The sequence below is a fragment of the Odocoileus virginianus genome, chromosome 12 (genome assembly GCF_023699985.2).
Source record: "Odocoileus virginianus isolate 20LAN1187 ecotype Illinois chromosome 12, Ovbor_1.2, whole genome shotgun sequence".
Taxonomy (NCBI): Eukaryota; Metazoa; Chordata; class Mammalia; order Artiodactyla; family Cervidae; genus Odocoileus; species Odocoileus virginianus.
Genome location: NC_069685.1, coordinates 41,674,888 through 41,697,459, shown reverse-complemented (window position 1 = coordinate 41,697,459; position 22,572 = coordinate 41,674,888). Strand labels below are relative to the sequence as shown.

The following is a 22,572-nucleotide window of genomic DNA, read 5'->3' as shown; positions in this document are numbered from 1 at the left end:
CCTGGAGACTCCCATGGACAGAGGAGCCTGGTGGGCTACAGTCCATGGGGTCACAAAGAGCCGGACATGCCTGAAGCGACTGAGCATGTGTGCATGCACGCACACCTATAATGCGTGCACGGATCTATGTGTGGTCTTGTGTGTGTACGTGTCTATGTGTGTAGATCTATGTGTGGTCTTGTGTGTGTGTGCCTCTGTGTGTGCGGATCTATGTGTGGTCTCGTGTGTGTGTGTCTGTGTGTGCGGATCTATGTGTGGTCTTATGTATGTGTGTCTGTGTGTGCAGATCTATGTGTGGTCTTATGTATGTGTGTGTGTGTGTGTGCAGGTCTATGTGTGGTCTTGTGTGTGTGTGTGTCTGTGTGTGTGGATCTATGTGTGGTCTTGTGCGTGTGTGTGTATGCGTCTATGTGCAGATCTATATGTGATCTTGTGTGTGTGTGCATGTCTATGTGTGTGGATCTATGTGTGGTCTTGTGCATGTGTGTGTCTGTGTGTGTAGATCTATGTGTGTTTTCTTGTGTGTCTGAGCATGTACACGTGTCTGTGCTTGCATTTGTATCTTCATACATCTCTGTGCATGAGTGTGCATCTGTGTGTGAGTACAGTTGTGACTCAGACCCTCATTTCATGTTCCCCTGCTTGTGGAGGGGGGCAGGTGCTGGGTGTGGGCCCCTCCACTGACCCCGCAACATCCCCTCTTTTCCTCTGGGTTCACCTGGCCCCACTAGAAGCCGGCTTACACCCACGGTCCCTCTGTGTCCACCAGACACACTGGCATGAATCAGGACTGCCCCAGGGACAGGGGTGCAAACCCACACATGGGCCCTGTGGCCCCGGGAAGATGCAAGCCAGGTGAGCCGGGGGCTGCAGCTGCTCTCCTGGAGGCGGGGGGCCCACACAGTGCAGCCAATGCCCCATACCTGCACTCTGCTAGCAGCTCAGAGCCACACGGAGACAAAGACGCCACTGGTCATGGGTCCCATTTTGACCTCATTCAGGATTCAGGAAACAGCTCCATTTCAATGATACAGTTCACGTAGGTGGCCACCTCCAGCACACAGGACCCCTGGGGCCTGCCAGCCCCTCACTGCCCTCTCTTTCTCCATCTGTCAAGGCTGAGATACTTTTCCGCAGAAATCCAGGCCTTCTTTTGACCCTTGTCTTCCTTGAGCTTCCAGGATAATGACTGGCAGGGAAATTTCCTTAGGTGAATCTTCACACACCAGCCTTTCCCAGGCCAGCTTCCTCAGAGCAAGTGTGGGAGCTGTGTCCTTCAGGAGAAGGGCATCGGCCCCTCTCCCAGGTCCAAGGGAGACCAGAAACCCCAGAGCAGTTCTCAGGAAAGACCCTTTCAGGCCCACAGACTGGCCCCAGGTATGCAGCTTCCCAGCCTGGGCTCAGGCAGGTCCCGTGACACTGTGAGGAGTGACATCACAAGGTTTGCCAGGAGCCTTTGCTGCAGGCGCTGGGGTACCAGGGTTTCTTCTCATGGGTCTGCCGCTGAGGGGAGGTTGTGGGAAGGCCCTTCCCTGAGAAGGTGGAGAGCAGGGCCATCCTCTGGATAATGACCTTGGAAGCAAAGACCTCAAGGCTGCCCTTGGAGTCGTGTCACTCCAGATCCTCCAGGCTGAAGGGCTGTTGGGAGCAGTGGGGACTGCGGCACTGTCCCCCTCCCCCCAAGAGCTCAGTAACAACTCAGCTCCAGTGGATATCACCAGCTAGGAATAGGGACCTGGGTTTTTCCAGAATCTTCTACCTTTCAGAGAATAGATATTGATTTCGTCTGAAATCTCTTAAGTATAAACATTGGTTCAAAGTTTGAGACATATATGACAAGTCAGGTGACATACTGCGACTCAGGCAGCTTCCCCAGAACTTGAAGGACACGATCACGCCACTCTAGGCTCCCCGAGTACAGTGTACACTAAGAGCAGGAGATTCAGAATGCCTTGCTCTCCCCCCGAGACGAATGGCTGGGCATTTGGGAGCTGTCCGAGGCATCACAAGGAGGGCAGTGAGTCCCAGCGTGGAGCCTGCTGAGGGCCCGACGAGGTCTTGGGAGAGTCTGGTTGGCTTCCTCTCCAATTTGCAGGAAGCCTTGGCTGGCTGTGGTTAAAGCGATCACACGGGCCAGCTGGCCATCAACCCTGAAGGTGGCCTTGAAAGGCCCCTGTCAGGGCTCTGCTTCCCCAAAGGGCTGTACTCATGCCCATGGAGGATACAACTTGGGGACTGGCTGTGACAATGGCACCATATGGACCTGGGGAATGTTTGTGATTGTCACACACATCATTGGATGTGAACAGCCCTCAGGGTCTCATCTCAACATGGCTGTGTGTCGGCTCTGTCCCCGTGGGGTCACCCTGCTGGGAGATGCCCAGAGAGGTTTGGGATCGCCCAACCTTGGAGCAAGGCTCTGCAGAGGGCCCTCTTCTGGACTCCGGCCATTTTTGGTTACCCAGCATGTTCATTTCTTGCAGCTGTGAAACACGTACCACATGAACTGGGGCTTCAGACAAGAGATATTTGTCCTCTCCTGGCTCTGAAGGTCAGAAGTCTGAGGTCAAGGTGTGGGCAGGGCCATACTCCCTCTGAAGCTCCGGAGGAGGACCCTCCCTGCCTCTTCCAACTCCTGGTGGCCCCAGGTGTCCTTGGCTTGTGGCTGCATCCCTCCCATCTCTGACTGTGGAGTGGCATGGTCTTTCCTCTTCTGTGTGTCTCTTACAAGGACACTTTCAGCAGCATTCAGGACCCAGTTGGGTCATCCACAGTAATCTCCCTGTCACAACATTCTAATTACATCTGCAAAGACCCTTTTCCCAATGAGGTCGAATTCATGGGTTCTAGGGGGTCAGGACATAGACATGGGTTCTGGGGGGTCAGGACTAATTCATGGGTTCTGGGCTGCACCCAGCCCTCCATCTCGGCCTTCTTATAAACACTGTAGTATCTTCTCGGGAGACCACCTCTCTCTTCGCATGTACTCCCTGTGGGATAGTGAGTCTCTAGAACTTCCTCTCGGTGAAGGCCACCGGGTCCTTGGAGGGCCCTTCTCATCCACTTCCGGGAAAGATAGGGGCAGGCGTTTGTGACCCTGGAGACTGTCCTGGGGGCTGACTGAGGTGGAGGGGACACCCCCTTCCCAGTGTGCAGGGAGACGTCTGGCATTTCCGCTGGCTCCTCCTCTAACTGGGTGCCTATGTCTCCCCAAAGCTGCCTTGATTCATGTTGGCTGGCGTTCTTCTCTCGTTACTGAAATCCCCCAGACCTCAGCTCAGAGCTGCTAATTTAATGGAATGGTAAGCAGCTTGGGCATTAGAATTACCTTTTTGTATGTTTTAAAATTCATTTAAAAAGTCAGTTCAACAGAGTTAAAGTCATATGAAAACAGGACACATCCGTTGAAAGTGTGTGGTTCGAGTGGCCTGACTGATGGATACACTGGGGTAACCCTGACCCAGTCCAGGCAGAAAACATGCCAATCCCAGGTCTCCTGGGCCCCTCCAGGAGCTCTCCCCGCCCCTGCCTGCTCCACCAGATGTCTGCATTCTCTGGACTTCTCTGTATCTCAGCCACACAGTATGTGCTCTTCCGGGTCTGATGTTTTGGCCACACTTTGAGTTTCGTCCTCATTGTTATGGGCATCACCATATGTCCCTTTGTAGTTCTGAGAAGCATCCTGTTATGTGGCTAGATCACGCTTCGTTTGTCTATTTACGTGTTGATAGACGTTTGGGTTCAATTCAGGGCTATTGTGAATAAAGCGCCTGCTACGAACATTCACATCTTTGTGTAGACATATGTTTTCATTTCTTTTGAGCAAATACCTGGGGTGGAACGGCTGGTCATGTAGGAAGTGTTTCTACCTCTAGGAGAAACTGCCAGGTTTCCAAAGTGGCCTTGCTAACGTCTGCTCCCACCGGCCATGCTGAGAGCTGCGGCTGCTCCGTGTGGCCGCCGGTCTGTCTGGCCAACACTGCGTCTTACTTCCCTAGTGGCTTTGCATGGGTGGCTTTCCACGGCTGTGTTAGTGTTCTGTCTACTTCCTTGTGTGTAGTGTTTGTTCAAGGTCTGTGCCCGTTTTTTTTCATTTGGGGTTTTGGCATCAGGGTTCTCTAATTCTTTCCAGGTGGTATTAATCAGAGCAAAGTTTAAGACAACTTGCAGTCTGGCCAGAGCATTCTTTCTTCAGCTTGAGCATCCAGGCTGCTCTGAGACTTAATTTCTTGCTTTGCTAATGGAGGGTAGGTGCCCAGAAGCCCCTCTAAGACCCTCCTAGGGGAAGAAACAACTTGTAAAGGTGTCATGATGGACAGTTCTGGTCACTCATGGGCAGGGTGGCCTGTTTCAGCAGGGATGCCCCACCTTGTAGAGATGAGGCAGGAGGCATCCCTGTCTGAGGTCTTGAAATCCCAAACCTCTATGGGGAGAACTGGCCAAGGCTCCAGGGGATCAAGAAACCCTGGAGATGAACATTCACTCCAAGAAAAATACCTCCAGCCTGTTGGGCTCCCAGGAGAAAGTGGCAGTCCCAGTTGATTTTGAAGCATAGATTTCCCAGAGGTTCAACAGACCAGGGAAAAGAAGGGAGGGGCTGAAAACTGCAGAAGGTCAGTCAGTGATGGAAATGAACAAAGCAAGCCAGGTGCGAGAAGAATGACGGTGCAAATCTGAGGGTAGAGCAACACAGAGACATTAGGGAGTGGTGGGGACTGCAGCAAACTGGAGACCTCAGGCCTGTTTAGACAGGGGGTCACTTCTCAGCTCCAGCAACTGGCTGTCCTGTGAGAACGTGCACCTTCCCATTTTAATAAAGATGCATCTTTAACATGGGAAAAACTCCATTTTCAGGTATGGGAACCAATTCAAAATAAAATAAGTGCTTTGGAGGACGTTCTCTCTAGCACACCCACCATCCTGGGTCTGCTGTTTCTTTGTCCTCTGCTCCTTTATGACTCTCGTGGTGTTGCCTCTGTCTGTCTGTTTGTCTCTCCCTCTTTCTGTCTGGGTCTCTGTCTCCTTCTCAATCCCTCTTTGCATCCCTATTCCTTTCTGCTCCCTGACACCTTCCTCATTTTTTTCACCCTCCCCCAACTCTCTGTCTTCCTCTGCTCATCCTGAAGTAGGAAACAGATGGGCTCCAGGTTAGACATTTACAACAGGCTTCAACAACAGGCTTCCTATTTGCATTTCAGGGGGCAGGAAGAAGGGGGGCTTCAGGCTGGATTCCTGAGACAAGAGATAGGCGGGCTCCAGATCAGGCATTTACAATCAGCCTCCTGTTTGCCCTCTGAGATGGAAGTAACAGCAGAAACAGGGTAAATAGCCATTGTATGTCTCTTGTAAACACCCAAAGTAATAGTCATGGCAAGGACAAAGAGGGGCAAACCCTGTTTGAGTTAAAGATTAAGGGATCTCTGCTTCCCCCTTTTTGGGACAAAGGAGACACTACATATGCCCCCAAAAGGCTCCTTCATGGGAGTGAAAGTCAAGGGATAACACCAGGCCATAATGAGTCTTGCTCTTCCCAGAAGCCTTTACTTTGATATCCATCTTGGCTAAGAGGTGTGTGCGCACCCAGGGGAGGGTCCCAGGGTAGGTCAGGTGTGGAAAAAGGAACCAGATAATTAGCCTGAAGGAAGACAAAGACCCAGAAGAACTGACCTATATAAATGACTTAACCACCTCTTTACTGTGCTGCTCACTGCTAGGAGGGGCCCGCCCTTTCTCTCCGTTGTATGTCTTTGCCTTGCTTCTGTTAACTAAACAAACATTTTCTCTACGTGCTCTCCCACTTGTTGTTGTGCTATATCTGTAATAATAAACTTTGTACCTGCATTTACAGTTTCTGCCTCCATGATAAATGCATTTTTCACTGGGGGCAAAGATCCAGGGAAAAATAGCTTCTAGCCTCTAGCCCTTGCTGGTCTGGTGGCTAGAATTCTTGCTTCTCATCCAGGCTTCCCAGGTTCAATTCCTGGGTAGGGAATGAAGATCTTGCTTCACACCACTGCTCACTGCTGCTTCCCTGAGATTCATCTCTCTTGTTCCCCTCTCTCTTTCCTTGGTGTCTCCCTTTTTCTGCTCTCTCCAAGTCTGTGTTCTTTTTCTCTGTCTCTTTTACTGGCTCTTTCTCTTTGGATGTTCGCTCTGTCTGTCTATCTCCCTCCTTCTCCCACCTCTCTCCTCCACCTGACCTGGTTATCAGTCAGTTCAGTCACTCAGTCATGTCCGATTCTTTGTGACCCCATGGACTGCAGCACGCCAGTCTTCCCTGTCCATCACTAACTCCCGGAGCTTACTCAAACTCATGTCCATCGAGTCCACCCAATCATCTCATCCTGTCACCCACTTCTCCTGCCTTCAATCTTTCCAGCATCAGGGTCTTTTCCAATGAGTCAGTTCTTCACATCAGGTGGCCAAAGTATTGCAGCTTCAGCTTCAGCATCAGTCCTTCTAATGAATATTCAGAACTGATTTCCTGTAGGATTGACTGGTTTGATCTCCTTGAAGTCCAAGGAACTCTCAAGAGTCTTCTCCAACACCACAGTTCAAAAGCATCAATTTTTTTATACTCAGCTTTCTTTATAGTCCAACTCTCACATCCATACATGACCACTGGAAAAACCATAGCTTTGACTAGATGGACCTTTGCTGGCAAAGTAATGTCTCTGCTATTCAATATGCTATCTAAGTTTGTCATGCTTTTCTTCCAAGGAGAAAGCATCTTTTAAATTCATGGCTGCAGTCACCATCTGCAGTGATTCTGGAGCCCCCCCAAAAAATAAAGTCAGCCACTGTATCCATTGTTTCCCCATCTATTTGCCATGAAGTGATGGGACCAGATGCCATGATCTTAGTTTTCTGAATGTTGAGCTTTAAGTCAACTTTTTCACTCTCCTCTTTCACTTTCATCAAGAAGTTCTTTAGTTCTTCACTTGCTGCCATAAGGGTGGTGTCATCTGCATATCTGAGGTTATTGATATTTCTCCTGGAAATCTCAATTTCAGTTTGTGCTTCACCCAGCCCAGCATTTCGCATGACTCACTTTGCATGTAAGTTAAATAACTAGGGTGACAATATACAGCCTTGATGTACTCCTTTCCCAATTTGAAACCAGTCTATTGTTCCATGTCCAGTTCTAACTGTTGCTTCTTGACCTGCATACAGATTTCTCAGGAGGCAGGTCAGGTGGTCTAATATTCCCATCTCTTGAAGAATTTTCCACAGTTTGTTGTGATCCACACAGTCAAAGGCTTTGACCTAGGCAATAAAGCAGAAGTAGATGTTTTTCTGGAATTTTCTTGCTTTCTTGATGATCCAATGGATGTTGGCAATTTGACCTCTGGTTCCTCTGCCTTTTCTAAAACCAGCTTGAACATCTGGAAGTTCACAGTTCACGTATTGCTAAAGCCTGGCTTTGTACAGTTCTTCTGTGTATTCTTGCCACCTCTTCTTAATATCTTCTGCTTCTGTTAGGTCCATACCATTTCTGTACTTTATTGTGCCCATTTTTGCATGAAATGTTCCCTTGTTTTCTCTAATTTTCTTGACGAGATCTCTAGTCTTTCCCATTCTATTGTTTTCCTCTATTTCTTTGCACTGATCACCGAGGAAGGCTTTTTTTTTTTTATCTCTTCTTGCTATTCTTTGGAACTCTGCATTCAGATGGGTATATCTTTCCTTTTCTCCTTTGCCTTTAGCTTCTCTTCTTTTCTCAAAAGAAGGCTATTTGTAAAGCCTCGTCAGACAACCGTTTTGCCCTTTTGCATTTGTTTTTCTTGGGGATGGTCTTGATCACTGCCTCCTGGACAATGACACGAACCTTTGACCATAGTTCTTCAGGCATTCTGTCTATTAGATCTAATCCCTTGAATCTATTTGTCACTTCCACTGCATAATCGTTAGGGATTTGATTTAGGTCATACCTGAATGGTCTAGTGGTTTTCCCTACTTTCTTCAATGTAAGTCTGAATTTGGCAATAAGAAGCTCATGATCTGAGCCACAGCCAGCTCCCGGTTGTTTTTGCTGACTGTATAGAGCTTCTCCATCTTTGGCTACAAAGAATATAATCAATCTGATTTCAGTATTGACTATCTGGTGAAGTCCATGTGTAGAGTCATCTCTTACGTTGCTGGAAGAGGGTATTTTCTATGACCAGTGTGTTCTCTTGACAAAACTCTATCAGCCTTTGCCCTGCTTCATGTTTCACTCCAAGGTCAAATTTGCCTGTTACTTTGCCTGTTACTCCAGGTGTCTCTTGACTTCCTACTGTTACATTCCAGTCCCCTATTATGAAAAGGACATCTTTTTTGGATGTTAGTTCTAGAAGGTCCTGTAGGTCTTCATAGAACTATTCAACTTCAGCTTCTTCATCATTACTGGTTGGGGCATAGACTTGGATTACTGTGATATTGAATGGTTTGCCTTGGAAATGAACAGCGATCATTCTGTCGTTTTTGAGATTGCATCCAAGTACTGCATTTTGGACTCTTTTGTTGACCATGATGGCTACTCCATTTCTTCTAAGGGATTCTTGCCCACAGTAGTAGATATAACGGTCATCTGAGTTAAATTCACCCATTCCAGTCCATTTTAATTCACTGATTCCTAAAATGTTGATGTTCACTCTTGCCATCTCCTGTTTGACCACTTCCAATTTGCCTTGATTCATGGACCTAACATTCCAGGTTCCTATGCAATATTGCTCTGTACAGCTTCGGGCCTTGCTTCTATCACCAGTCACATCCACAACTGGGTATTGTTTTTGCTTTGGCTCTGTCTCTTCATTCTTTCTGGAGTTATTTCTCCACTGATCTCCAGTAGCATATTGGGCACCTACTGACCTGGAGAGTTCATCTTTCAGTGTCCTATCTTTTTGCCTTTTCATACTGTTCATGGGGTTCTCAAGGCAAGAATGCTGAAGTAGTTTGCCATTCTCTTCTCCAGTGGACCACATTTTGTCAGAACTCTCCACCATGATCTGTTGGTCTTGGGTGGCCCTACACAGCATGACTCATAGTTTCATTGATTTAGACAAGGCTGTGGTCCATGTAATCAGTTTGATTAGTTTTCTATGATTGTGGTTTTCATTCTGTCTGTCCTCTGAGGGATAAGGATAAGAGACTTATGGAAGCCTCCTGATGGGAGAGACTGACTGTAGGGGAAACTGGGTCTTGTTCTGATGGGCGGGGCCTTGCTCAGTAAATCTTTAATTCAATTTTCTGTTGATGGGCGGGGTTGTGCTCCCTTCCTGTTGTTTGACCTGAGACCAAACTATGGTGGAGGTAATGGCGACCCCCTTCAAAAGGTCCCGGGCATGCACTGCTGCATTCAGTGCCCCTGACCCTGCAGCAGGCCACCGTTGGCCCACTCCTCTGCTGGAGACTCCTGGACACTCACAAGCAAGTCTGGGTCAGTCTCTTGTGGGGACATTGCTCCTTTCTCCTGGGTCTTAGTGCACACAAGGCTTTGTTTGTGCCCTCCAAGAGTCTGTTTCCCTAGTCCTGTGTAAGTTCTGACGGCTCTACGGTGGGGTTGATGGCGACTTCCTCCAAGAGGGCTTACGCCACACCCAAATCTGCTGCACCCAGAGCCTCTACCCCTGCAGCAGGCCACTGCTGACCCATACCTCTGCAGGAGACACTCAAACACTCAAAGTCAGGTCTGGCTCAGTCTCTGTGGGGTCTCCTGGTACACACAAGGTTTTGTTTGAGCTCTTCAAGCATCTCTGGTGGGTATGGGGTTTAATTCTAAGCATGACTTCGCCCCTCCTACCATCTTGCTGGGACTTCTCCTTTGCCCTTGGATGTAGGGTATCTTTTTTTTGGTGGATCCAACATTCTCCTGTTGATGGTTGTTCAGCAGCAAGTTGTAATTTTGGAGTTCTCGCAGGAGAAGATGAGCACATGTCCTTCTACTCTGCCATCTTGATCCCTGGTTATCACTCAGGTCACAATCTGAAGCCACCTCCCATTTCCCCATCACATCGCCATGTCCCTCTGCACACCCAGGGAAACCCTGTACCACCTGCATCCTGCCGTTTCTACTCTCCCACCTGGTGCCAGGCCTTGGCTTTCTGCAGAGGAATGCCACCTGTCCCTCCAGTCCCCAAGGCCCCTGCCATAGCGCTGCCCCATCTCACTGTCCTGGTTCTTTCCAGGGCAGGCCCCGCCCCAGTGGCCGCGTCCACCTGACTCCTCCAGGGCAGGCCAAGCCCCAGTGGCCCTGGTGGCTGGCTCACCTGATGGGCGCCGCCTCGTCGCCGCGATCCAGCCAGTCCTGGGGCGGGACGATGTACATACACCAGAGGCCCCAGTTGTAGCCGTGGGCAGCACTGGCATACTGCTGCACCTCGAACGTGTCGTACTTGATGTTGTCAATGGCTGGCAGGACGATCCGCCGGCGGTCCTCCCGGATCCGTGTAAGCGCGGGCTCAGCCCTGCAAGGAGACGCAGGCCCGTGAGGAAGGGCACGGATGCCAGGGACCCCCGACCCATTCCCCTAGGTAGGGAGCTGGGACCCAGACGGCCACACCCACATCTAATGTTAGGCTAGACCGCCCCTGTGGAGGGTAGCTCCAAGTGCTGCACCTCTGGAAGCCCGGGGAGTCGTCTGGGCTGCATACCCGCCTGCCCGAGGCAGCCCGTGGCTAACTACCGATTGTCACTAGGGATATAAACACCATCCAGGCCCAATCTCTGACATCTCTGCTGGGCTCTCCTGGCTTCAGAGCGCCCAGTGAGTCAGCTCAGTCTGTCAGCTGGTCTGCCTCACAGCCTGGCTTTTCTCCCCAGTGAATCCTGCTTCCTGGCCCACCTCCCCTCCAGGGCTGGAAGGTACATTCATTTACAAGCAAGAATCGAGGCATGAATGTGCCACACCCTCTTGTAACACACTGGAGCAGGAACTAGAAAGGAAAAAATAAAATCCATGCCTCAGGGAGCTTAGGATATACTGAAGGGACAGAAAGGCTAACAAGTGCTGTTGTGCAGTGCACAACCTACACAACAATATGTGGTGGTCCTGACTGAGTGGGTATGGGGGGACAGACAAAAATGTATAAATAAAGGATATATTAGGAGGTGATATGTATTGTGACAGAAAAAGAGCCAAATAAGGGTGATTTGGAATTGCAGTTTTAAATAGGGTATTCAGGGTAAGTTGCACTGGGTGATGAGCAGAGGTGGTGTAAGATGTAGCAGCTGGTTGTCAGGGGAGGCAGGTGGGGCGCTGAACACAGAAGGAGCAGCCAGCACTGAGCCCCTGGGATGTGCTGGTGTGATTGGGAAGCAGGCCAGGAGGCTGGAGTGGAGAGATGGTGGCCATGCAGGTGATGAAGGCGGAGAGGAGAAAGACCAGAGGACAAAGGCCATGGGTTATACATTTTCAACGCAGGAGTCCCCGGGGGCAAGCAGGTACAGTTTCACTCTGGAGACGACCTTGTCTCTTGCAAGGATGAGATGCTGCCCGAGGAGGTGGAGTTCAACATGGCCATGAGCAGCCTGCTGACTGGGGGACCCGAGAGATGAATGGGGAACAGGGGCCGAGCTCAGTTAGGGACAGCGGGGGCTGGGGTCAGGGTTGGAGCTCTCTGACCCTGCCTGGCCAGATTCACCCTGTAGCCAGTCTTCCTTCCCATCCTTCCAAGCGAGAGCTTGGTATTTACCTGCCTTTCAGCTTTACGAGGAGGATTAATTAATTACTGTTAGCAAAGTGCTTCAGAGATGAAAAGCTCTCTGCAAATGCCACATGTGCTAATAAGGCAGAATCTTTATGGAGGCAGTTCTGGGAGGGGAGGGCTATTTGCAGATGGATAACTGGGTTTTCAGTGGTAAAAATTAAAGTTACAGTAGTTTCAAATGGCATTTTGATGTGATAGACTTGTGACTCTCCCAAACGTCCTCCAAATGCTCCAGGGAGTTTAACATACATGAGAGGGACAGAAAGGCCTTCGAGTACAGCTGTGCCGTGCACAACCTACACAACAGTATGCAGTGACCCTGGTGGAGGGCAGACCATACCATGTCATTACTGATAGAAGGTGACAGATGTCATGGGAAAAGAAGAGTCGCTTCATGAGGATGGCAGAGGAGAGGGAAATGGGGGCCAGATGGAGAAGTCAGAAGTCGCATCTCGGTCAGGCACACGCTGGGTCAGAACCAGCCCTGAGAACACACTGGTGGTCCTGGGCTGGCTGAGATGTACCAGCGGGAGTGCAGGAGAGTGGAAGGAAAGGGCTCCATTCACCTGCCTACCAGGCGCCAAAGCTCTGGTCCAACCAAAACAGCAGTTAGGAAAACTGGAAACTTTGAGAGGTCCCGAAGGCCAGAACCTCAGGGGCCCTAGCTGGGGACACCCGGCCAGGCACTGTGGGACTTGATCAGCATGTCCACCACAAACCCCCCTCCCTATAACCCTCTCATCTCCCTCGAGGGAATGTCTCAGTGAATCTCTTAGTTTAGGCTTCGGAGAGTTTAAAGATATGACTTGGGAGATTTGATATAAATAAGAGTGAGTTTTAGTTTCTCTCGAAATGGGGCAAGCTGGCTACACGGGGTTGACTTTTCCCTGCTGCTCGGCTGGTAGGGGCTGCAGGCTGCCCCTGGGTGAGGGGTTCATGCTCCCTGCACACTGTGAACCCCTTGCATACCCTACCACTACGGGTTTAACTTAAGGATCTTCAAGTGAGATCACACTGGGTGACGTGTGTGTGTGTGTGTGTGTGTGTGTGTGTGTGTGTGTGTTATGGCTCAGGTGTGTCCAATTCTTTGTGACCCCATGGACTGTAGCCCACCAGGCTTCTCTGTCTATGGGATTCTCCAGGCAAGAATACTGGAGTGGGTTGCCATTTCCTTTTCCAGGAGATCCTGACCCAGGGATTGAACCCAGGTCTCCTGTGTTTCAGGAAGCTTCTTTACCATCTGAGCCACCAGGGAAGCCTGGGTGGGCCCTAAATCCATAGACAAGGGTCCTTAGAAGAGAGAAGGGGAGATGCACAGTCACACAGAGGGGAGAAGCCATGTGAAGACAGACATAAAGATTGGAGGGACGCTGTCACAAGCCCAGGGACTCCTGGAGCCCCCAGAGCTGGAAGAGGGGTGAATGGTGTCCTCCCACAAAGATTGGTCCACTTGGAACCCGGGATGTGACCTTACTGGGAAACAGTCTTTGCAGAGGTAATTCAGTTAAAAAACCCAAGATGAGATCACCCTGGATTGGGTGAGCCCTGAATCCAAGATGTGTTCTTCTAAGAGAAAGGAGAGGGAGACGTGAGGCCATGACACAGAGGAGAAACCACGTGACGAAAGAGGCAGAGATGGAGGGATGCTGCCACAGCCCTGGACGTCTGGAGCCGTCAGAGCTAGAAGAGGTGGGAGGCTCCTCCCCGAGGGCTTCCTGGGGAGCCCAGCCCTGCCTGCACCTTGATTTTGACTTCTGGCCTCAGAGCTGTGAGAGAATGAATTTCTCTCGTTTGGAGCCACCAGCTTTTGGTCATTGTTATGGCAGCCCCAGGACACTCCTGCCCTGGGTGACCCTCCCTCCACCTGCTCATGTCCCAGCCCCTCCAACACAGGTGGTCCCCTGGGGTCTCAGTCTTCAGTCCCAGCTGGGCACTTGTCTGACATCCGTGTGCTGCAGCCGGCACTGCTGGGGACTGGGGCGGTTCACAGCATCCCACATGTAACCTTGGCAACAATCCAGCTCTCTAACATCACCAGTCAGCGCGTGAAGAAACCAAGGCTTGCCCAGGGCTCAAACACTCTCATGTCGGCGGCCCAACTGTCCTGTCCCGATCCTTCCCGCGGGATCGCCAAACTCTGCCCTCCCCACCCAGCTGCCGTTTATTCCTCTTGGGTCCTCTGCAGGGCCTGGCTGGAGTGAGGGCTCAGGGGGCGACTCCCAGAGGCAGCCGCCAGAGAGGAAATTAGGAAACATACCAAGAGCCCAGCAGGTGCTTTCCAGAAAACTTTGAAGCACATCCTTCTGTTCTAGCAACACATCCTCAGGCACCTGCTGTGAGAGCATCAGCTCACCACCTGCCTAGGGACAGCAGGGTCTGGATAGAGGCGCCAGGGCCACCTGCAGCTCTGAAGCCCCTTGTGGATAATTTGCTGGACAAATGACTCAGTTCTTAAGGCATCACTGGCCGCCTTTGTGCACAGCCTCATGAACATCCCCAGGCGAGAGAGCATGGATCTAGGGCCCCACCCTGAGACCCTGTATCCCACAGACCTGTACTTTCTGCCAGCTCTCAGGGGTGTCAGATGCTGCTGGTCTGGGGTTCACACTGAACACCGAGGCCCTGCAGGGTCCCTGCCCCCTGGAGCACCTCTAGATCATCTTGCACACATGCTTGGGTGTTTCCACGGCGTCCCAGGCACTTCCCTGTATCTTGGCCACTCCCCAGCCACTCCCCTGGCCAGATCCCCCTCCAGGTTTCTCATTAGAAGCCCACCTCGCCCCTGAATGGATGTGTGGGAGAAAATGGGCAGATGCTGTGACCTAGGACTTTCTCATAAAGATGAGAAATTGCTTCCAACTAGACTTGGGTTTCTATTAACTGAGACCCGATAGACCACATTTCACATACAGAAGACCCAACTTTGTGTGTCTCTCCCTGACCTAAGGTCACATGAACATCCTCATTTGAGCTGTCACCTGCTGGAATGACTGAACAATTCAAATTCCTGTAGGCACAAGGTGGGGAGACAGATCAGTCCTCATACACAGGCATCACAAACAGGGTTCTCGGTTCTAGAAACTGCACATGGAGTGACCACGTGGCTGGACTCAGCTGCGTCCCACCCCCACCCCCACCCCTGCCCGCTCCTACAGGCCCAGGCAAACCCCATCCAGGGCACAGCTCCACTTGGCCCCAGGCCTCACCCTTACCAGCCTGTGCTGAACTCCACATGGGCATCGAAGAAGCCGACGACAGGGGCTGTGGCGACCTTCCAACCCTGCAGCCGCGCCCGGATCAAGCCTTCCCGCCTGCTGTTGCGGACGATCTTCACCAGGCCTGGGTATCTCTTGCTGACGTATTGGTCCAGGTTGAGCTTGAGTTCCACTGCGGGGACACAGAAAAGTTTTAGGCATGACCCTGTGGGAGGGCCCGAGGCCACTGAGACCCACGGTCAATGTGTGCTCTGGACACATACTTCATAAACTTTAAGAGGACACACCACAGCTGGACATGGCTCAAGGTACTGGGGGGACTTCAGAGAGATAAGACCCGCACCTCGTGGAGCTGTGTTCCAGTGGGAGAGACCATGAGCAATCAAGCCAGATTGATCCAGACAGAAACACGTGTTATGAGAATAAGAGGAAATGGGGCTGAATTACTCAACTATAGGAATGCAGTCGACAGGCAGATGGATGGATAAACAAAGTGTGGTGCATTCACACAATGGAATACGGTCTGGCTTTAGAAAGGAAATTCTGACACATGTTACAAGGTAGATAAACTTGAGAACATGATGCTCAGTGAAATAATCCAGTTCCCAAAAGGCAAGTGCTGTGCGATTCCACTTATATGAGGTCCCTGGAGCAGACATGTCCACAGGGACAAAAGGCAGGATGGAAGAGGCGTGGGGAGTTAGTGTTTAATGGGGACAGAGTTTCATTTGGGGAAGATGAAAAGGTTCTGGTGGTGATGGCTGTACAATGATGTGAACATCCTTGATACCCTTGAACTCTACAATTATTTTGCAAATGGTTAATTTTACGTTGTGAGAATTTCAACTCAATAAACCTTTGAAAAAACAGATAAGGGCCCAGGAGTCTTTGTGAGGAAGCTCCCGAGGGCTAAAAGTACAAGCAACAAAATAGGTCATAATCATAGCAAACATTAGCCAAAATGAAAAAGAAAAACGGGAAAGGGAGTGGGCGTCCGAGTGGGGCGGGGGCTTCTCTGGGTCAGCGGGGCAGGGACAGGGGTGGCCTGTGAAGGTGACACGTGGGCTGTGACAGGATGGGGAGCCGGCGGGGAAGAGAGGAGGATGTTACAGGCATGGGAAAGGAGCAGTGTATGGACACCCTTGGCTGCTCTCAGGGTGCAGAGAGGAGCAGAGGGCTTGGGAGTGGGCTCAGGGCTGAGCAGGAGGAGCTGAGAGGGTTTGAACCAGATCCTTGCTCCTGGGCCTTTGTCAATACTCTCACGCCTTGGCTATGGGGACTTCTTGCAGAAGACCTCCACCACCTGGAGGCCTTCCCCCCACATGCCCATCACCAGGCTCTAGTGGATACTCCCGGGAGGGCAGCCTGGCCCCACGGGGGCTCCAGCTGCATAGCCAGTGGGTCCCGGAGCCGTGTCCCCGTGTCCCGTCCTGCCCTCTCCAGGCCCCATTCTCGCTCCCTTGACAGTGTCTGGCGGGGCTCTCCTGGTGTAGACACAGATCACAGGCGAGGTTGGAGCTCCTTCAGGCCAGGAGGGCTCTGGGAGGCCTCTCCCCACGCTCCTCCACCCTCCCCCTGACTCCCGATGTAAGAAGGAGAGACTGCAATGATGGAGAGACTCAGAAGTCACAGCTCTGCGCCGGGACCTCAGTGTGGGAGCCGCCCGTAATGGGGTCCATGCTCCTCTCTGCTTCTGCAGAGGAACAGATGAGGACAGGCCAGGAACCTCCAGACCCTTGTTGGGGGCTTGGAGCCCCATGTGCCTGGTGGGTGTGGATTAATGCCTGGGCTGGATGGAGGCTGACATGGGGCCATGATAAGAGAACCCTGGGGACCATACTCCAGCTGTGAGCACCAGCCCCTTCCCCATCAGCAAGCCTCCCACTGGAGTTTTGTTCACGAACAAGCAGTGAAGGTGTGATTAGCATAGGGAGACTCAACACACGGGGGGCCTTTCTGGATGATGGCTGTAGGGGTTGAATAGCCACCCCCCCAAACTCAGGCCCACCCAGAACCTCAGAATGTGACCTCAATTGGAAATAGGGGTTTTGTGGATGTAAACAGTTAGGGTCTTGAGATGAAAACCTTCTGGGTTAGGATGGGCCCTAAACTCAAGGACAAAGGTCCTTAAAAGAAGAGGAGAGGCCTCAAACATACCAGAAGAGGCCTTGTGAAGATGGAGGCAAAGACGGGAGGGATGTGGCCACAAGCCCAGGACACCAAGGATGCCAGCAGCTGGCAGAAGCTGGGAAAGTCAGAAGGGACCCTCTCCTGGAGCCTCTGGAAGAAACGTGGCCCTGTCCATACCCTGAATTCAGGATTCTGGGCTCCACAGCTCCAACATGCTTCCCTCGCTGGGGTGCTGAGCTGGCCCCACTCACCATTATCACTGTTGTCGTCCACCAGGATCACCTCCTTGAGGAGCTGGGAGGGTGTGTGGTTGACCACACTGTGGACAGAGCGCAGGATGACCGAGAGGGCTTCATTAACAAAGATGAACACCACAGAGATCTGGGGCAGGTCGTCCGAGTAGGTCATCTGTCTGCACCTGCAGGAGAGATGGCATGAGGGGCAGAGGTCAGTGTCAGGACAGGACAGGGAGGTGGGAGCCTGGAGCCCCTCTAGGAGGCCCACTGGGACCACTTCTAAATCCTGCTACCGATGGAAGAGCAATAGGGATGCCACGGTTAGAAAAGGAATGAGCACAGTGAAAGAAACAGGGTGATGATGGTCATCTCAGAAACCCTGACTTCCACACTCTGACCCTGGACTCTGCTGTCTCCTTGCAGAAAGACAGGGAAATTGCGCCTGTAAGCGATTAACGTCCCACTGAGATCACATGGAACATTTTTGTGACCCCCTTGGGGGGCATGAAAGAGAAGTAAAGGGGAGGTGATCATCTCATGGTGCAGTCCAGTGGAGGGTCCAGGAGAGCCCCAGCCTGGAACCCACATCAGCCCCTCCCCCGTGACCAGCTCTATCTGTGCCCCAGGTGGTCATGGTGTTGGCAGCTGCTAGCCAGAGGGCATCTACTGGGAAGGTCCTATGCTCAACAGACACTGTCCTCTGAAGTGGGGTCTGAGTAAAAGTGATGACAAGTAGGCAAGTGTCAGATGAGGGCTGTTGAACTAGGAGAGGTGTCTGTATGGGACAGCCTGGTCATGGCCTCCACCTATCTTCAGCATCAAGATAAAATAGAATGATAAACTATCTTCTCCAAATGTCTTATCTTGGAGGTAGGGATATGGGAGGGGAAATGAAGGGAGCAGGAAAAGCAAAATATTCCATAATTAAGTGTGGGATGAGGCTGGTGAGTGCCTGGTAATGTAATAATACACTGGAATAAATTCACAAGGGGACATGGGGAATTATCAAAAATACAGAAGTGGGGGGAAAAGGAACAAAAATTAAAGTAGATTATAAAGTAAAACAGAAGGAATTCAGGTATGTTTGCTGCTGCAATAAATGTAAATAAACTAATTCCCTCTTTAAAATAGCAGAGGCTGTTCAATGAAGTTAGATACATACACACTAATGCACACACATGCACACAGTTACTCACATATTCATTTACACACAGCTCTGCAGTTTATGGTTTATAATAAACACAATTAAAATAGAGTGGTTTTTTAAAAAAGATTGGAAATATAAACAAGTGAAAAAGAGATGCCAGACAAATACTGCCTCCCTAAGCCAGACATTCAGCACAGATATCACATAGGCTGGAGAAGGCTCTTTAAGAAGGAGACAGAATAATTATAAACCATTATCCCAAAATGAACCGGAAGCTGGGTATAAAAGGAAAAATTACTGGAAAAGTAAGGAGAGTTTGATGAAACCATAAGTGTACATCACCTTCAGACTGGGCAGACTGAAAAAGTAAGACCATGGAGGAATTTACATAAGGAAGCCCCTAATTCCTTCAGGGAAAATTTTTTTTTTCCTTAGGCTCATAGGACATTTACAGAAAGTGGTCACGTATTTGCAAAACAGAGAACTTTAGATTTTTATGAAGCAGGAATTTCACAGGCTGGGCTGGGTCTGTGGGCCTGTGACCTGAGCAGTCCCACGGGGCCCACACTGGGAGCGACCCACTCCCATCACAGCCTGCTCCGCATCCATCCATGTGCCTTATTCTCATCAGCTAACCGGTCATTAGGTTAGAGGTCACACTGCTCCAGTATGACCTCATCTTAACTAATTACACCTTCAACAACCCCATTTTCTAATCAGAAACATTCTGAGGTCCTGGCAGGTAGATTTGGACATCTTTTGAGGACACATTTAGCCCATGATCAGTCATGCCTATGCCACAACTGGAGAAAGAGCTTTATTTAAAGATGGTGGTGTGGGGGGGACTTCCCTGGTGGTCCAGTGGCTAAGACTCTACACTCCCAATACAGGGCTCCTGGGTTTGATCCCTGGTCAAGGCACTAGATCCTACCTGCTGCAACTAAGACCCTATGCAGTCAACAAATAAAAATAAATATTAATACAAATAAAAATGGGGAGTCATTTTAGTTGTTGGGGGCTAAGGGTGAGGACGAGGTAAAGCTGTTTGAGAAAGATGACCAATACAGGGGGTAACCAACCACGATGATAACCGATAACTATAATAATCAATCACGAGAATAACTGATCATGGTGATAAATAGTAATGAGGATAACTGACACTGATGATAACCAATTGTGATAATAACTTATACTAATGGATAATCAGTCATGATGACAACCAGTCAGGATGATAGCAACAGCTGAGGGTCCCCAGCGCACGGCACTTGCTCTGTGCATCTCGGCCCTGCAGCTCCCTCAGCAGCCCCAACAGAAATGTGAGGATCCTGGCGGTTAACTCCCCGCTCCTGTAGTGAGTGCTGCCCTCAGAGGTGGTGCTGGCTGCCCCCAGCCAGCGGGGAGTGAGCCTTGAGGGCGGCCCTCCCTCCCTGCCTGCTCCCAGCTGGGGTTGGAGCGCCCTCCTGACTCTGACCAAGGAGAGCCCTGCGTCACTGCCGCACTGGTACGGACTGCGGGGCTGCAGCGAGAGTTCATCACTCAGGAAAATGCCTTCTGACAAGAAGACTTCACTCCATTTTTCTGTAGAGGAAGACAGTTGGAATGTACGGTTTTCATGAACTTGCAAAATGTGTAAAACAGGAGAAAAAAAAAGACACCTTGAGAAGGGAAATTTATCTTGAGAGTGACTGCGGCTGCAATTGCAGACAGGAAGGACAGGTTTGGAGGAGGGGTTCTTGGGGGCCTGTGGGGTAGGGGCTGCAGCAACCCCCACTGCCTCCCCATCCCAAAGGCCTGGGCACTGTCAGTCCTGCGTCTTCTTCCCAGCCCACAGTCCTCGGGTGTCCTCACGTGGCTTCTTTAGGGTCTCTTGCCCCCATTGCAAGCCCCCCAAGAGCAGGCTCCTTCACTGCCATACCCCAAGTCCCCAGAGTTGGTCACAGAGTAGGGCTTATGAGCATTTGTTGACAAAGGGAAGAAAGAACAAGTAAATGGGCCATGCATGGCCAAGTCCTGACACTCATGGGCTCCCCTGCCCCCATCTCAATGCACAATGACCTCAGCACAGCAGGAACCTCCACTGTGCTCAGGGTGTGGAGGAAGCTGGCAGAGCCTGGGGGACGTGGGAGCTCTCGTCCCCTTTCCTCTCCCTCCATGACCAGGTTAGGAGGCTGGGGAGCTCTCCGGCTTGGCCACTGGACCACAAACTTCTGTTCTAAAAGAGATTTCAACCAGCACGAGCCACCTGGCATTGCCTGTGGAGAAGCCACCAGCGTCTGCAGCCGTCACCTAGAGACACACCTCACATGAGACTCCTTCCTGGGGCTGGAGGCCGTACTGGCCAGGAGGGATGAAGTGCCCGCCCCACAGCTTCCACTTGTGAGGGCACGGGGGTGAGGGGGGCGAGCACGGAGACAAAGGTTTTGGCTGCAAAGAATAGTGGGGTGACGGGGTGAAGAGTGGTCACAGGGAGGTGTCTTTGGACGAGGCAGCGGAGGAGGTGTGGGGGTCCCAGAACAGTCAGTCCGTTTGGGCCCCAGAAACATACATCCAGATATTTATAGTCCCAGGTCCAGAGGCTGGAAGTCCAAGGCCGAGGTGTCCCAGGGCTGGTTCTCTCTGAGGTCTCGCTCCTTGACATGTATATAGCCATCTCCTCTCTGCATCCCCACAGAGTTGCACCTGTATGTCTGTGTCCAGATCTCCTCTCATAAGGACACCAGTCCTGTGGGATTAGCCCCACTTTGCAGCCTCACTTTATCTCAATCACCCATTTATAGGCCCCGTCTCCATATACAGTCACATCCTGAGGTCCTGGGGTTAGGACTTTAACATATGGATTTGGGGGGAACACACAACTCAGCCCACAGCAAAACCCAAAACATAAGTAGGACCCAGCCAGGCAAGGACCAGGCAGCTCCATGGGCTGGGAGTGTGTAGAGCATGTTTCCCACTGGGCGATGAGCTGTCTCACTTTACTGTTTGTCTACACTTAACAAATCACACTCTTTGCAAACATTTGCAGCTTACAAATTGTTGTTTAAGTTAGAAATCATGCAATAGAGGTGGTTCATTTTTCTCCAGCACAAATTTGCATAAAAATAATCTGTTTTCCTTAGCATATAATCCCCTTCTCAGTTGGAAAATAAAATTGTTTGTGTTAAATATTGAGCAGAGAGTGTTCCCTGGTAGTTCGGTGGTTAGGACCCTTCGCTTTCACTGCTGAGGGCCCACATTCAACGCCTGATCGGGGAACCAAGATTCCACAAGTTTTGCAGCGGCCACAAAAAAAAATCAAAAACATAAATATTGAGCCGATAGAAGGGTTTGTTTATCACATACAAGTAGGTAAGATGTCAATGAGGCAGTAAGAAAACCATGCTAACACCCCACTGGAGATCAGGAATGTTACCGTCCAAAGTGTAGCCTCCTCCTCTATGCTTTTCTTTATAGCCTCTGATCCCAGGTACCCAGCCCGTAGCGTACGTGAACTTGACCTTAGGCCGAGCTCCTCTGGTCCTCACTTTGTACCAGCACAAGCTCCACTGGCTGCCTGGCCAGCCTGTCCCACGATGTGCCCGCTTCTCCTCCCAGCAGTGGCCCTGTGTTTCCTCATCTCTTTCTGTGCCTGAATCAGCTCTCAGTTTCAGGGCTCGGCGGCCGCTCTGCCCCGCACCGGAGCCAGGGAGGGGCTGGATGTGATGGTGGAAACAAAACTGACCATGCGGCAGTCCTGGAATAAGTCTAAGTAGAACCGAAGGGCTCTTCTCTGTAATTAAAAGCCCTATTTCTGTCAGACAGAAAATAAACCAAGTTGACGGAGTTTGGAAAAAATCAAGAGTTCAGCAAGAGGGCAGCTCTGAAAGCTTGTAATCACAGTGACCCAGAATGGGCCCAGGAGTGGGGCAGATGCAGGGGACAAAGTGGGGGCACATGGGCAAAGAGGGAGAAGGACCTCCATCATCCCTATCCGGGGCCTCCGGAGGGGGAGGGACACGCAGGGCACACCCACACGCTCTTGGCTTACTGTAAAACTGAGGGAAGACCGGGTGATACACTATAATGATTTCAACTTGACATTGAATGTTACATCAACATAACGTTTTTATGTTCAAACTGGCAGTGGGGTGTCTCCACCCTTCCCTAGACAGTCACAGGTC

The 22,572-nt window shown here is 50.9% G+C and overlaps 1 protein-coding gene across 1 annotated transcript in view; it reads right to left on the bottom strand.

Moving 5' to 3' along the window:
• The window catches only part of GALNT9 (polypeptide N-acetylgalactosaminyltransferase 9), a 120,105-nt gene that overhangs the window by 50,497 nt on the left and 47,036 nt on the right, over positions 1–22,572 (bottom strand). Inside the window, exons 3-5 of the mRNA XM_020905686.2 lie at positions 17,284–17,450; positions 14,900–15,074; positions 10,248–10,445 (exon numbers count right to left, since the gene is read on the bottom strand). Coding sequence (XP_020761345.1) covers positions 10,248–10,445; positions 14,900–15,074; positions 17,284–17,450 — 540 coding nt within the window. The remainder of the gene's footprint in view (positions 1–10,247; positions 10,446–14,899; positions 15,075–17,283; positions 17,451–22,572) is intronic.